The sequence below is a fragment of the Hippopotamus amphibius genome, chromosome 6 (genome assembly GCF_030028045.1).
Source record: "Hippopotamus amphibius kiboko isolate mHipAmp2 chromosome 6, mHipAmp2.hap2, whole genome shotgun sequence".
Taxonomy (NCBI): domain Eukaryota; kingdom Metazoa; phylum Chordata; class Mammalia; order Artiodactyla; family Hippopotamidae; genus Hippopotamus; species Hippopotamus amphibius.
Genome location: NC_080191.1, coordinates 59,969,217 through 59,983,860, shown reverse-complemented (window position 1 = coordinate 59,983,860; position 14,644 = coordinate 59,969,217). Strand labels below are relative to the sequence as shown.

General features: G+C 45.4%; 2 protein-coding genes across 4 annotated transcripts in view; one reads left to right on the top strand and one right to left on the bottom strand.

Moving 5' to 3' along the window:
* Positions 1-12,784, bottom strand: part of ZDHHC14 (zinc finger DHHC-type palmitoyltransferase 14) — a 260,634-nt gene extending 247,850 nt beyond the window's left edge. For all 3 annotated transcript variants that reach the window (XM_057739593.1, XM_057739594.1, XM_057739596.1), the window contains exon 1: positions 11,655-12,784. In XM_057739593.1, the coding sequence (XP_057595576.1) occupies positions 11,655-11,899 (245 nt within the window). In that variant the 5' untranslated portion in view covers positions 11,900-12,784. The remainder of the gene's footprint in view (positions 1-11,654) is intronic.
* A 546-nt stretch (positions 12,785-13,330) lies between these two features.
* Positions 13,331-14,130, top strand: LOC130854902 (translation initiation factor IF-2). The gene is given in 2 exon segments (XM_057737766.1): positions 13,331-13,483; positions 13,486-14,130. Coding segments are annotated over 2 exon segments (798 nt in total).
* The last annotated feature ends 514 nt before the right edge of the window (positions 14,131-14,644 follow it).

Genomic DNA, 14,644 nt, shown 5'->3' with positions numbered 1-14,644 from the left:
TTATTTTGTTCACGAATCTGCAATGTAGGCAAAGCTGGGCAGGGATAGCTCAGGTCTGCTCCTTTCAGCTTCCACTAGGGTAGCTCAGAGACAGGGGAGGCAGGGAATGCAACCACATGAAGGCTCACTCACTCACATCTCTGGCCTCTGAGCCATCAAGACACAAACTGCCAGAGGCTGGAACAGCAGGGCATCTGTGGCACCTCTATCTCTATGTGGCCTAGAGTCTCTGTGCATGGTCTCTATATTATGTAGCTAGACTTCTTACACAGCAGCTCAGGGCTGCAAGGTACACTGTCCCAAGTAAGAGAGAGAGAAAGAGGCAGAGAGAGACAGCAAGAGTGCGAGCACCCATGCACCAAGCGGAAGCTTTACCACATTTTCTAACCTAGCCTCAGAAATCACACAGCATCACTTCTGACATGTTCTGTTCTTTACAACTGAGTCTCTAAGGCTGGACCATATTCAAGGGGAGAAGAAATACATTCTTTTTTTTTTTTTTAATGGGAAGAGAGTTAAAGATTTTGTGAATATGTTTGAAACCCACCACATTAAGTATGGAAGTAGGAAAAATACAGCCTAAGAGACATTAAAGAAAAAGATTAGTAGAGTGTGATGACAAAGTATTACATGTGAGGAGGGTGAAAAGGGAGAACACTTCCGGGATGAATTCTGGGGACCAGGAGTGTTTTCTTTAGTGAGAGTGATGGAGCCATGAACAATGCATTTGGTTTTCAACACCTGGCCTTCTGGGCATCAGAGGGCACCTGAGTAAAGATCTCCACAGGCCAGAGGAAATGCAAGTTGAGAGGGCAGGTGCTTTAAGCAGGGGAAGAGAGAGAAATGAAGTCACATTGGAAGAGGTAAGAGTGTCACCATGATGACTCAAACGTGCTTGAGAAAGTAAAAAAGGCAGACAGGGAATGGACAAAGGTAATTAAGGGCAAGGAGGACAGAACAGATGTAAGACAGGAGAAAAAGATGTAACTAAAGGTAAGTAGAAGATGAACATCCTAGAGGCTAAAGGAAGAAAAAGTTTCCAAAAAAAGTAAAAGTAGTCACAGGCTCTTAAACCACTGAGAGAAAAGGAAAAAGAAAAACTGAAAAAAAGGGATACTGGATTTTGTCAAGGAAGTAGCCAGGAACACACATTGTGAGGACCCTTTTTAGTTCTGCTGTCTGTACAGGAGAGACAGTAACTTCCCTTTGCAGTAAGTAGGACTAACGCCCCTAACAGACTCCAGTGTTTTGTGCTAAAATAAGCTGTTTCTCTGTTTTTATGAGAAGTGCCTGAAAACCACCAAAAGAGAGCAGACTATAAAGCTTAAACTCTTTCCCAAGTGAGTTAGACAGCCAGCCATTCCTCCACTGATAAGACTATCTCCAGGCAAACCACATCCAGCCCAGAGGGCCGTTGGCTACACCCTCCTCTATCAGCCACCCTGCCAGCCTTGTCGTTTTCTGATGACTCAACAGCAAGATCAGCCCCCGTGATCTATGAACTCAGAAGTTTGCAAAGCCCATTTGAAGATGTACGGAAAGTCACATTTCTTAATGGTTCGTTCTGTCCAAATTTCCTTAAAATGTTCTAAAATAAAACAGTCTCACAATTGAAAGCAAGTCTACTCCAAAAATCTCCTGGAGGGACAGCGAAGTCTATTCTAATGGTATGACAGCTCTCGGATGAAGGGTCAAGGAGGTAGGGGCCAAAACAGGCCTAAATTAAGGATAGGACAACCTCTACAAATTGGAGAAATGGAGTCGAGGGAAAAGGAGACACACACGCACGCACACGCACACACACACACACACACACACACACACACAGCTGTCACGTTTCTCTTCATCCTGGGCCTGATCATGGCAGGGGAAGAGATTTTTCTCTCTCAAGTACAGCAGAAATCCTTCTAGCAGGACTGTCAACAAAAACCAGCTACATGAGAAGAGTCTGGTAACAGAATCTTAATTACAGGTACTCTGAGGCTCTGTATCTAAGTTAGGCATGAGATGAGAGAAGAGCTTCCAAACCCAAAGTATTGTAAGTGAGGGGGAAAAGTTAAAGCTTTCTCTTAAAATCAATGACAACTAGCATCAAACCAAACTATGAAGATGAAGATGAAATTTGTGATAAAGTTACCTCACTCATCATAAGGATATATATTTCTTTAAACATTGCTCTTAATTGTATACAACTTCAATGACAAGTTGATAGTCATGATTTATCATTTTGATAAGTATTTTATCATCATGTAAAAGCATAATAGATTGCATCCCATGCTAAACTCTCTCAGTTACCCAGGCATAAGCATTTGGGTCTAGACGTCATAGTCATTGCTGGGACATCCTTAAGAAGAAATCAAAACCCACGCAGAGGCAGCCTTGCATATTCTACCCTATAAAGTGATAGTAAATGCCAAGAATCAGTGAGAAGTCAGAAAAAGAAATGTTAGAAAGAGTATGAGGAAAGAAATATTAGAAAGTGTACGAGGAAAATAAATTGAGCATATTTACACAAACCAAATATTATAGCAATAAAAACTAATTACATATATACACAACAACATAAATGAGAAACACAACATTAAGCTAAAAAAAACCCCATAAATTGAAAGTTATAAGAGCAATCACTTCCACTCTAACAACGAGAACAAGCCAGATATGCTACAAAAGCAATTTTTAAAAATATATCAGGGAGCTGAGGGTGCAAAGAAGTCTCAACGTATTGAACCCTTCCCAAAAGAAAAAAGGCCAACAGCAGCTTTCATTCCTAGAGAAGTGGCAGGAAGAATAGGAATCCACCATAGACAGGGGTAAGGAGAAACCGGCAAAATTTTAGTTAGGTTAACGGCCACATGTGGACTGCTATGTGGGTTAGAATTCCAAGGAGACCCAGCCACAGAGTCGGTCTGCACCACCACCCACCCTTCCCCACAGATCTTCACCAAACACATAGCAAGAATACACCAAAGGCTTGGATAGGGCAGGAGAGCTGAGAGACATCTGCCCTGACTCCTAAGGGACCTTCACCAAGGGTAAGGCAGGAGTCAGAGCATAGAAAAATGAGAAAATCTCTCTCAGGCACTTCAGGCCTTCACTCAGGGCACTGCAGCAGCTGTCCAAAAGTGGGGACCAAATAGCTGGGCAAAAAAGATGTCCTAGGTATAGAAAGCTGGGGCAAGACTGCAAAGAAAGCTCTCCAATAATCCAAAAAAGCTGGCCGTCTGGCTGAAAAGCAAATCTTCCACAGGTCAGTAAGCTGGTGCTGGGCTGTGAAGCATAAAGAGTTTTGCCAGGGTTCAGATCCCAATCCCTGCTAAAGGGAAAGTTCTGATTCTTCCCTCAAAACACCTGAAGTCAGTGATGAATCTAAAGCATCACCAAAGCCCACACCCATTTCAATTACAAATGAGACTGACTCAGCCCACACTCTACTGGCCCTTTTAAATTACTGAAGTTTCAACAATTCTTTTCTGCATAATACCTAACATGCAATCAAAAATCATGAGAAACACAAAGAAGGGAGAAACTGTAAGCCATAGTCAAGAGAAGAAATAGCCAAAAGAAACAGACCCAGAGGTGATAAATGCTGGCATCATTAGGCAAGGACTCCAAAATAACTATAAAAAATGTTACAGGATCCAGTAGAAAATATAGACATAAATATACAGAAAATTTCCACAGAAGAATGAAAATTATTTTTTCAAACTAGTGTTAAAAAACTAATTTTTCAAATACAGAAATGCTCCAAATAAAAAATAAGGTATCAAAAAGCATTCATCAGAGACAGGACACAGTGAGCAAAAGATCAGTAAACTTGAAGACAAACCAATAGGAATTATTCAAATTGAAACACAAAAGAGATAGAAGAAAAAAACAGTAAAAAATTTAAAAAATCCAAGATGTGATGAACTATATAAGATGGTATCATGTATAAATAAATGGAGTTCCAGGAGAAGAGAGAGAACACGACATGAATGTTGAAGATATAATGGATGAAAAATGTCCAAAACTTCCACACATCAATCCACAGATCTCTCAGTATGTCCTCATTCAGCTGTTGAAAACAAAAAACAAAAGATAAAGAGAAAATCAGCCTGGGAAAAAATTCACCCATTACATACTGGGGGGAATGCAAAAAAATAAGAGCTAACTTCTCATTAGAAACAAAACAGGCCAGAAGACAATGGGCCAATATCTTCCAAGTTATGACAGAAAAAAACTGTCACACTAGAGTTCTATATCCAGCAAAAATATCCTTTAAAGGCAAAATGGGACTTCCCTGGTGGTGCAGTGGTTAAGAATCCACCTGCCACTGCAGAGGACATGAGTTTGATCCCTGGTCCAGGAAGATCCCACATGCTGCGGAGCAACAAAGCCCATGTGCCACAGCTACTGAGTCTGTGCTCTAGAGCCTGCGAGCCACAACTACTAAATTCCGAGCACCTAGAGCCCATGCTCCACAAGAGAAGCTGCCGCAATAAGCTGATGCACCACAATGAAGAGCAGCTCCTGCTCACCACAGCTAGAGAAAGCCTGCGTGCAGCAATGAAGTTCCAACGCAGCCAAAAAATAAATAAAAATTTTAAAATAAATAAATAAAGGCCAAATAAACATTGTCAAAGCAAAAACTAAGAGAACCTGTCACCAGCAGACCTGCATACAAAAATTGCTAAAAGAAGTACTTTAGGCCATAGGGAAATAATACAGATGAAAGAAATAAAGAGTATCAGAAATGATAAATATGTGAGGATAAATATAAAATTCTATTTAAAATTATCTCTTTCATATATGTACAAATGTATGTGAGTTTTAGATTTTATATGTTTGTATAGGTTTTGTTTTAAAGTATAATTATTTTATATATGTATATATATTTCTGTTTCTTTTAAATACTACTGACTGCTTTTAAATAATAATATTACTGGGTTTGTATCATACACAGATATAAAATATATGACAATAAGAGTACAAAGGGTAGGAGAAGTGGAATTATAACATTATAGGTTTCTTATATTATTTCTGAAGTACAATATCACTATTTGGAGGTAGACTACTAAGGAGTAAAAATGCATATTCTAATCTCTTAAGCAACTACTGAAAAAATACAAAGAAACACAGCCCACATTTTTTAAAGGAAATAAAATGGAAACTAAAAATATGTAATTCACCTAAAAGAAGGGGAGAAGGCAGAAAAGAGGAAAAAAACATATTAGATAAATAGAAAACAAATATCATGATGACAAACTTTAACCCACTAGTATTGGGACAAAGGCAAAATTTGAATGTGGACTATTGTATCCATGTTAAATTTCTTGAAATTGATACTAATACTGTGTTTGAATAAGAGAACATCCGTTTTCTTAAGAATTACATGCTGAAAAATAAGGATATAAAAAAGTGTGACCTGTAACTTACTCTTCAACAGGTCAGAAAGAGGGAGAGGAGAGGAGGAAGAGAGAGTTTTTTAAAATAAAAGATTTTCATTACTTTTTTATATATAAGAACATTTTCTTTATATTTTTTATATAGAAAAATAAGCCAAATTAAACAACCTATTGTTTGGGAATGCATACATTCAACAATCTTGAGGGAAAAAGGCACGGCATTAAAAATGGCTAGCTTAGGTAGTGATGTCGCCTGGCAGGGGCAGGAAGATGAGACAGGGCTGAAACCCAGAGGATATAAGTAGATTCAAAAGCCCTGGTATTGATGTGGTTCTTGTAGTTTCATGGGTGCTCTTTATAGTATTTTATTTCAAACTTGCATGTGGGTTACATATAATCGGCTGTATCAATCTAATATTATATTTTTTAAATGGGCGAAATTGAAGAAATAAATCATCTAGTTTATAAAAATTAGTTTGAATTGGGACCAACTTCTATATTTACTGAAGAACTAAACAAAAGCATTCAGAAGGTCCCCAACTCTTACTTGAACCAATCGACATTTTATCAGATTCAAATTTCTGGGTGTATCTAAATATAAGCATCTATTGACCACCACTGTTTTCCCTTTCCTAATAACCTCAGCTACAAAACAATGAACACACTTCCTTGAAATCCTTAATTTAAGTTCTCTTGCTAAGACACAATAACTCTGCCTTGAATAAATTATGTGCAGCATTGTACTGCAAAAGAAAATTCTCCAGGTTATGTAGATATAGCCCATTGAATAATTAACCATCATTACCCTGTTACAGGAATCTACAGGAGTCCTTTCTGCATAAGTTGATGTTAGTTCCCACTAGCTGAGAGAAGACAGTGAAATATAAGCAGTCAACAGAATCCTTAAAAGTCCTATTACATAAATTCAAGTATCCAAAGTCAAGAACCTATAAAATGCAAAATTATTCTAGATGCTGGTGGTTGTTGGGTCACCTTCCTATATATCACACAGTGCTTTATTTGTTTAAAGTGTTTAGTTTAAAAATAAAGAGAAAATAGAAAGAAGTCTTAGTGAAGAGACCATCACAACTCTATCATTAGTTTTCTAAGTAACTAAGAAAATCTTTATTTCTTCTGCTTTAACTGATGCGTTTGAAAAGGGATGATATTTGACTCTGAATTCAGAAGAATTACATTGCTAATCAACATTTCTAAGGCAAATATGTTCTATAAGATATTATTAATCATGCATTTTATTGTTACCAACTTTACAAAACGAAAAGCCGAAGCACATGGAAGTTATTTTTCAGTGCGTTTCAATTTTACCATTATTTCATTAAACGGTAAATACTTACTGGGAGCCTGCTACGTACCAGGTGCTACTCTAGCTGCTGGAGGAACGTCAGTGAATAAAACAAATGGAGCCCCTACGCCCATGGAATTTACATGTGTTAATCACACATAAATGAATGGGTTAGTGTACGCATGTTGAGGCCATTAATGAGGTTTTGAAGCCACCTAAAATTCTTGTGGAGCCACAGTGGGTTACAGAGTGCCCTTGACACCATTTACTATGTTATCAGGGAAGGTTCTGTGTAAGGTGCTGATGGTCACCTACCTTCACCTACTCTCAACCCCATGGTATTCTACGATGAACAGCATGGCCAGCAGCTGGCCAGACGAAGATGGGACACTTTCCAGACGTTTTCTGAGATGATAGAAAACTTGATGCAGTTCGGAATAGGACAGTTGAGAAAAGATGAGAGATCTTTACCTATTATAAGGGCAGTACCCTCTACTAGATAGTAAAGGATTTCCAATCTAAAAGGGAGACATTATTATTGGAAACGGCACTTTTGTCTATGGGGACAGTCCCCGTTCCATCTTCAAGGCAAGCTGACTGTAGTTCCACTGACTACCAGCTATTTATCAATTATTGAGGGGATGAGCCAAAGAAAGAAGAAAACGGAAGAGAAGGAAGAGGAAGAGAAAGAAGTGAAGACTACGGGAAGAAGGGAGGACAAGAGAGAAGAAAATATGGCTTTTTTAAAGAATCACCAATGGACTTCTAGGTGAGGAGAAATTTAAGAATGCTGCCACACTCTCAAGCGCTTCCTCCCTAGTAACATCTCCAAACTGTCTGTGCCGACAGCACAGAATTGGGAGACAGTCAAGTCCAAGATCTGAGCAGGCCTCCCCTGGTCTTGGGGGATGCTTCTGGAAACAGGAACCTCATCTGCATCCCAGTTCATCTCCTTCTTTCTGCCCCTGTGATCAAGAGACCATGAAAGGTCAATACTTTAGGACCAAAGACTTTTTTTCTTTTCAAATTTTCAACTCTAAACAAAAGTGAGCTGTATGTGTGTGTATGTCAGAGAGAAAGGAATTGATAATGCTCAATGATCTTTTCAAACGGCAATTCTAGGGGGTGTGAGAATGAGGACATTGCAGGGAGTCTTTGATGTGCCAGCCCCTCAATAAGTGCAAGGAGCAGTGAGATGTCTCGACAGCACTGCAACCAGCTCCCACCCTTGCCTCTTAAACGCAGCCGTGAAAGGCTGTCACTTTGGACCAGGAACCCATATGGTGACTAAAAGATGCCCAAAGATAAACAGCCCCACCCTACTTGACAAAGACTGGAGAGTTGCTTCAGGTTGCTTCTAGTTACTTTATTACTGTCTTCCCCATCCTGAGATGGTAGCTCCAAAAATGGAGATAAAATCCAGTCCCTGCTTCTTGTAGGCTTCCTCACTGCCCTTGCTCAGTGTCTGTATTAGAGGGGTAAGAGCAAAGCTGCTCCTCAGACTCAGGCAAAGGTCTCTGTTTTAACTGCAGGCTACACAGTTCTGCATTTTTTCAGCCCTAGTATGCTATTGCTGTCACGCTTGCTTGCTGTCATGCTTACTTCCTAATCCACACACTCCCTCCTCAACAGGCTCTCAGAACAGGGTGACCAGAGTCCTTGGGAAGCTGTTTCTAAGTTCTGCTCCAATAGTATGTACCATTTAATGAGTACTGCGTATCAGATGCTGTATTAAATACACTTCATTTAATCTTCACATTGAAATGTAGATATTATTAATCCCATTTAACAGATTGGGAAACTAAGGCTTAGAAAAGTCAACGGATTTGTCTAGGGTCATACTTCTGGGAAGAATTTTGGATTCTGTCCTTCCAAAATGCATACATGCCTGTAACCACTAGCCTATACTCAGAGGAGGAGCAGCACAGAGCTTCAGAAAGGGCACAGGCTTTCCAGTCAGAAGCCCCACCACTAATTAGTATGTGATCTTCAGTGATTATTTAACCTCTCCAAGGCTGTCACTTCATCTTCAAGGTGGGAACAATCATTCTACCCTGCCTTTCTCCCAGGACTGAAGACAGTACCAACACCTATTGCTGCATTCTAAGAAGTCCACTTCTCCTGGGCAAATTTCCCTGTCCTGTTTAAGGACAGGAAGGAAAGGTGGAGTGGAGAAGAGCTGCAGGAAGAGGAGGTCTAAAGCTAAGTTTAGAAGTCGTATGTCTTCTTTTCAAATTTCATACTTGCCTTTGTGTTGCAGTATAGAGAAACAGACCCTAATGTTTGAAAACAAATTCTTCTAATATTAAAGTTATTTAGACATGAAATTAATCAAAATAGGCAACTACATAGTATATGCTCAATAAATAATGGAAGGAATGACAGAAGGAAGGCAGACAGTGAGAGACAAAACTGGCATTCTGTCTTGATCTCTCTTAGCCTGCTGGCATTTCATTTCCTATGCATGTGACATGAGACTAACTGGTTCTCTGAGTCTCTATCAAATTAATTGGGTCAAAGTTATTTCATTTCACTCTGGCGTTAGCAATGGTAAAGAACTTAAAAGCAATGGCAATGGCAAATATCCTTGCCAAAACATAATATTCTACGGTTTGAGCAGCCCTATGATTTTTTGCAACTGAGGAATCATGCTACGATGAGCCTCTTTTCTTGAAATTTCAAATTGCCTAACTGAAGAGATGCTCATGGACACCAAAGACACGCATACACGTGGAGCCGATCTACAAATGAAGCTGCCGACAGTAGCTAATAAAATCCCAGCGCACATGTTTATTCCTACAGCCACCCGTTAACACAAAGCTGACACAGAAAAAGATCCCTAACAACCTGCTAGTGAGGACTTTGGGGAACTCTTGGAAGAAACACACACAGAGATGAAGTAGCAAAAATGAATTTATGATGGTCTGGTTAAAAGCAATGTTTGACAGAAGAAAGTAAGAGATGGTGAGTAATAACTGGAGGGGACCCCTAATCATACAGTGGGGATGTGGGTATATAGAGAAAATGAAATAGCCACGATCCTACATGAAACACACTTGTGGCTGAAGCTTTGCAACACAACCACAAAATTAATCCATTTTCTCCACTCTTCACATTGCTAAAAAGAGCAAAGATGCCAACATAGATCCATTCAAAACTTCACAACATTAGGAATATAGTGAATATGCTCTATCTAGGGGCCCACCTGTCATGAAAGCCACCATTAGAAGGATGGCATTTCTGTTCAACCATATGGCATCATCATGTCAGTGCAGGAATTTATTATGACTCAGACTGCAAACTCCCCCAGAACCTCTGGCCCCTTCCTCCAGTTCCCCGGGTCTGTAAGGACAAGAGGGTGGCTCTGGATGGGGACAGGGGAGCAGCAGCAGGAGCAACAGGGCATGTCTCCGGTCCTTCCGAAAGCCTCCCCACACTCTTACCCTCCCGTCCCCAGGTCCCCCGATAGACTCCACCAACTAGTCTCAAATGTGCACAAAAGTTAAACTTCTAGGAGAGACCTGGAAATTTTACATAGTCAGAAATGGAGGTGTTGTCTGGAAGAAAGGCTGGGGGAGGTGAATAGCTTATATCTGAGATCTCTCGCCTCACCTGTTCTAACTCAATCCTGTTAAAATTATTCATCATAGCACAATGTCCCGATACAAAATGTTTCCCCTGAGTCAGAGGGCTTTACGTGAAAAGTATTACACTATCAACAGCTCATCCATTTCTGACTGAGACAGCATTTGGAATATCAAACACCGGGCACAAAATCAGAGCCTATTAACACTTACCAGAGACAAAAGTAACTATACACAAAAGGTTTTAATTAACCCTAGCCAACAGAAGCAGAAGCAGTATATTGCCCCATAATAACCAGGATATGGGAAAAGCAAAGAGCTCCCAATAAATATGTTGCTTTTTTTTTTTAACTGGGGAGGGGGTAGTAGCTACAAGTTTCATTGACCATAAGATACTGTACCAAGAATTACATAAGAAGCTGCATTGCAAATGTTGGACCCAATAAGAGCAAATGAAACTGATTTTGGAATGTGGTTAAACTACTTTATCTAATACTATTAATAAGTAAGAAGATCTTTCATTAGTTGGCAGGAGGATAGTTATTACCGGCCAATTTGATTTTCCTGAAAAAGGCCAAGACGTCCATGCACTGTTTTCCAGATAAAAGCCCTAAAGTCCCAAAGTATTGCTTCTGGAATCAGAAGTTACCATGCAGTGTCATACCCTTCCTGAACAGGCCTACAGTCTCCTTTTACCTGTTCCCAAATATTGGGAGGGGAGAGGAAAGTGTTTGTTTGAAACATTTTTTATTGAAACTTTTTTCAAAGTGAAGAGTTCAGAAACCTGACAGTAAACGAGAAATAGTTGATCAAGAGTGAACATCTAAGGAAAATGAAAAACGAAATTATCCTTCCAAGCCACATGGGATGGCCTACACTCTGAGACCTAAAATCACCAGGATTTCTAGTTATTCGGCGAAGGTATGTAGAAGATTTAGTAAAATGAACTTAACAACATGCCCTACAGCTCGTGAGCAGGAAAGGAAGTCGATTCTGCTTATCCCTGACTTAGGGATCTGCCTCATCTCCGCTTCCTACACAAGGTTGCACCTGGGCTGGTTTGCTAGTATCCAAACTCAGTGGGACCAGCGCCAAGAATCAGTCACCTGCGAGGTGCCACTCAACGCTGGGGAGCAACAAGGCCGGCACACCTTCCGAGTGTCCCCTCTCCCCTCTCCTCCACTCCCAGAGCCCGACCCAGAGGTGCGTTATCCCTGGGGGCCGAAAAGCAAACAGACCCTTGAAAGAAGAAGAGAGAGAGCGGGTCTGCATTATATAACAATATACAATAAAGGCTTCTAGAAAACGAAAGTAGCGAGGGGAGGGCCAGGGATCGGGGAGGCGAGGGGTGCCAGGCGTCGGGGAGCTTTCGCCGCCACTTACTCGAAGGCGAAGAAGAGTCCGCTCGTGACCAGGATGAGGATGAGAGTCAGGTAGAAGACGCCCGTCTGCCGGGCCATCATAATCCTCCCGTTGCAGAAGAACTTGTTTCTTCCCGGGAAAACCTCCCATTTCCTCCGCGCCGCGATTTTCTTCTTCTTGTGGGGCGACTCCATGGGGGAGGAGCTGTGGGTGCTGATCTGACTGTACTCGCAGTCTTTCATGGGCCCGCCGCCGCCGGGAGGCATCCACGAGGGCAGCCGGCTGGGGGCGCACACCCCCAGCAGCCCCCCGGCCGCGCGGGCCCCGCCGAGCCACGACCGCCGCCGGCCGCCCGGCCGCCCCGCGAGCCTCGGCGCCGCGGCCCCTACGCGGGCTCCCGGCTCAGCGACAACTTTGCCGAAGACACCCAGGTTAACCCTTCGGGGAGCCCAGCTGTCATAGCCGGATCCACTGCCCAGAGGGACGATGCTCGCCCGCAGCCCGCGGCGGCAATCCTCAGTCGCTTCCAGCCCGCGCGCCGGAGCTCCGGGGCCCCGCGGGGCGCGGGGGGCTGTACGGCCGCCCCCCGGCTCGCCGCGCGCCCGCCCCCTCGCACAGGCGCTCGCTCGGCCCCGCCGCCCCCGGCCCGCCGGCCGCGCCTCGGCTCCGGCCCGCTGACCCCCGAGCGCTGCGCCCCGAGGGGACGCGAGGCGGCGGCCCCGGCGCCGGCTTCCTCGGGAGCCACTTCTGCGCCTCGGTCAGGTTTATTCTAATCCTTCCTCCCGGCGGCGGATCCTCCCCAGGAGAGAGCGATGGAAACTGGGAGGCAGCTCGCGGCCCCGGCAACCCCTCCCAGGGGTGGGGAAACCAAGCACGTTATTCTGTCAGGAGCGGGCTCGGCGACAGCCCGGGCGCTGCTCGCGCGGCGACCCCGCGCCGGCGCGCCTGACAGCCGAGCTGAGTCCGCGGCCCCCGCGCGGGGCTGCCCAGGCCGCCTGGGCGGAGGGTCGCGGCGGCGGCTCGCGGGCTGCGCGGCTAGGGGCTCCCTGGTTCCCTCCTGCCCCATAGGAGCCAGGCGCGGAGCAAGGAGGGCCGCCGGGGGCGGCGGAGCGCGTCTCAGGGCCGCGGAGCGAGCGCCACAGACACTTGTTTGCAAGGCTGAGCCCCGGCGCGCGCGTCGCTCTCGGAGCGGGTCCGCCTCCTCCCGGCCCGGTGGGCGGTGGCCCGCGCCTCGCCCGCCGGGCTCCTCCTCCGGCTCCTCCTTCTTGCCGGCGAAGCCCGCACGGGCTCGACAGGGCCCCCGCCCCTGTCCCCACCGGCGTGCCAGGCGAGGCCCCGGGGCGGGCGCTGGGCTCCCTCCGGCATCGCCCGGGGGCCGCTCCGGCCCGGCACCCGCTGCCCCGCCGCGCGCTCTCCCACAGACTTCTGTCCGCCTCTCAGGGTTTATTCCCGGCGGCCGCTGTCGCCTCGGGACACGCATACACGCAGCAACACGCAAACCCATTCTTGCGACTCCGGGGGACCTGAGGAACCGGCGCCGAGAGGTGACTCTCCTCCGCCCGCCCCGACTCTTCCTCTCCCTCCCCCGGCGGGGCGCGTGGTCGAGCTGCGGGGGCTCTACAGCTGCCCGGGAATGGGGAGCTGGTGCCCCGGCGACAGGATGGGGAGGCGTTGCACGAGGCGGGCTGGACTCCGGGATGGGGGCTGCGGGCGGGGGTCTCCGTGTCCGACCAGCCTCCAGGCCGGGCTTCCAGGCTTCCCGCGGGGAGGAGGGGACAGCTAAGCGGTCTGGGTCCCCTCGAGCCCCTGTCTCCCTCCCGGAGGACAAACCCTATGGCAGTCAGGTTCTGCGTGGGTTGCTGCATCCCTGCCCTTTCTCACTTTTCCGACACGGGCGCTCACAATTTGCTCGCTTTATTTCTCTCCTTTGCCCCCGCGAGCTCCCACGGCGGCGGACGCGCCGCCCGCTCTGGTCTCCCTCCCAGCCCGACTGTCCCTGCGGATCGGCTCCGGCGCTCGGCCCCGGCGCTCGGCCCGGGCTTTGCCGCGGGGTCTAAGCCCTCCCGCCCTGGGCACAGCTGGTGGGCCGCGAGAACGAAGCCTGCCTGGCGGGGACGCTCGGTTTTCCGCGCCCACTTTCCTTTCACGGCCTGTTGGGATATGTAGTTCTTCCTCTCGCGGTCCGGCTCCGAAAGGAAATGCGACTAGGGGACCAAAAAACTACAAATCCCTGCATCCTCCGCGACGAGGGCGGGAGAGGAGCGGTGCTGAGTGTTCTGATGTTCTTTGGTTGGAGATGGAAACCAACAAAGAGAATGGTGGGGGACGGCTGCGTCTTTTCTGTGATGGGCACATCACACATTACACACGTTCTTTATCTAATCCTCACGACAACCCTGCGAGGCACTATTGAATCCAGCTTAGAGAACGCTCAACTACTTGCCAGAGATCACAAAGAGCCCGGGTGGTAGAGATGGGATTGAACTCAGAGCCGTGAGAATTTCCCTTATTAAGCACTGCCTAGGTGAGCAGTATCAAAGGGAGATGAGACTGGTTTATCCAAGAAGGGAAAAGAACTGGGGCCAGTTGAGAAGAGCTTCCTGTGCTAAGGAAAAAGTGGCGGGTATGACAATTAGAGTATGACGTGAAATTACAAGGAGTTATGAATAGAAATGGTATTTACAAGTGTCCATTCTAAAGCAGATTAGGGAAATGGGTAGGATCTTAGCCAGAAATGGGTTCAAATCGTTTTAGATATTGTATGACATAAGCACATTATAGGGACAATTAAGTACTCTGGCTATAGTATTTTTTAAAAAAACAATTGGCAAGCCTCAGACATTTCAAATGAAAACTCTCCCATGCTTTCCTATCCTTTAGCTCATGGGATTAACAGGATGTTATTCAATTTATTGCAAGCACCTTTCTTCCAGGTGTCCAGTTAATATACTAAATGCAGGACTTCCTAGGTGGCACAGTGGTTAAGAATCCCCCTGCCAATGCAGGGGCAT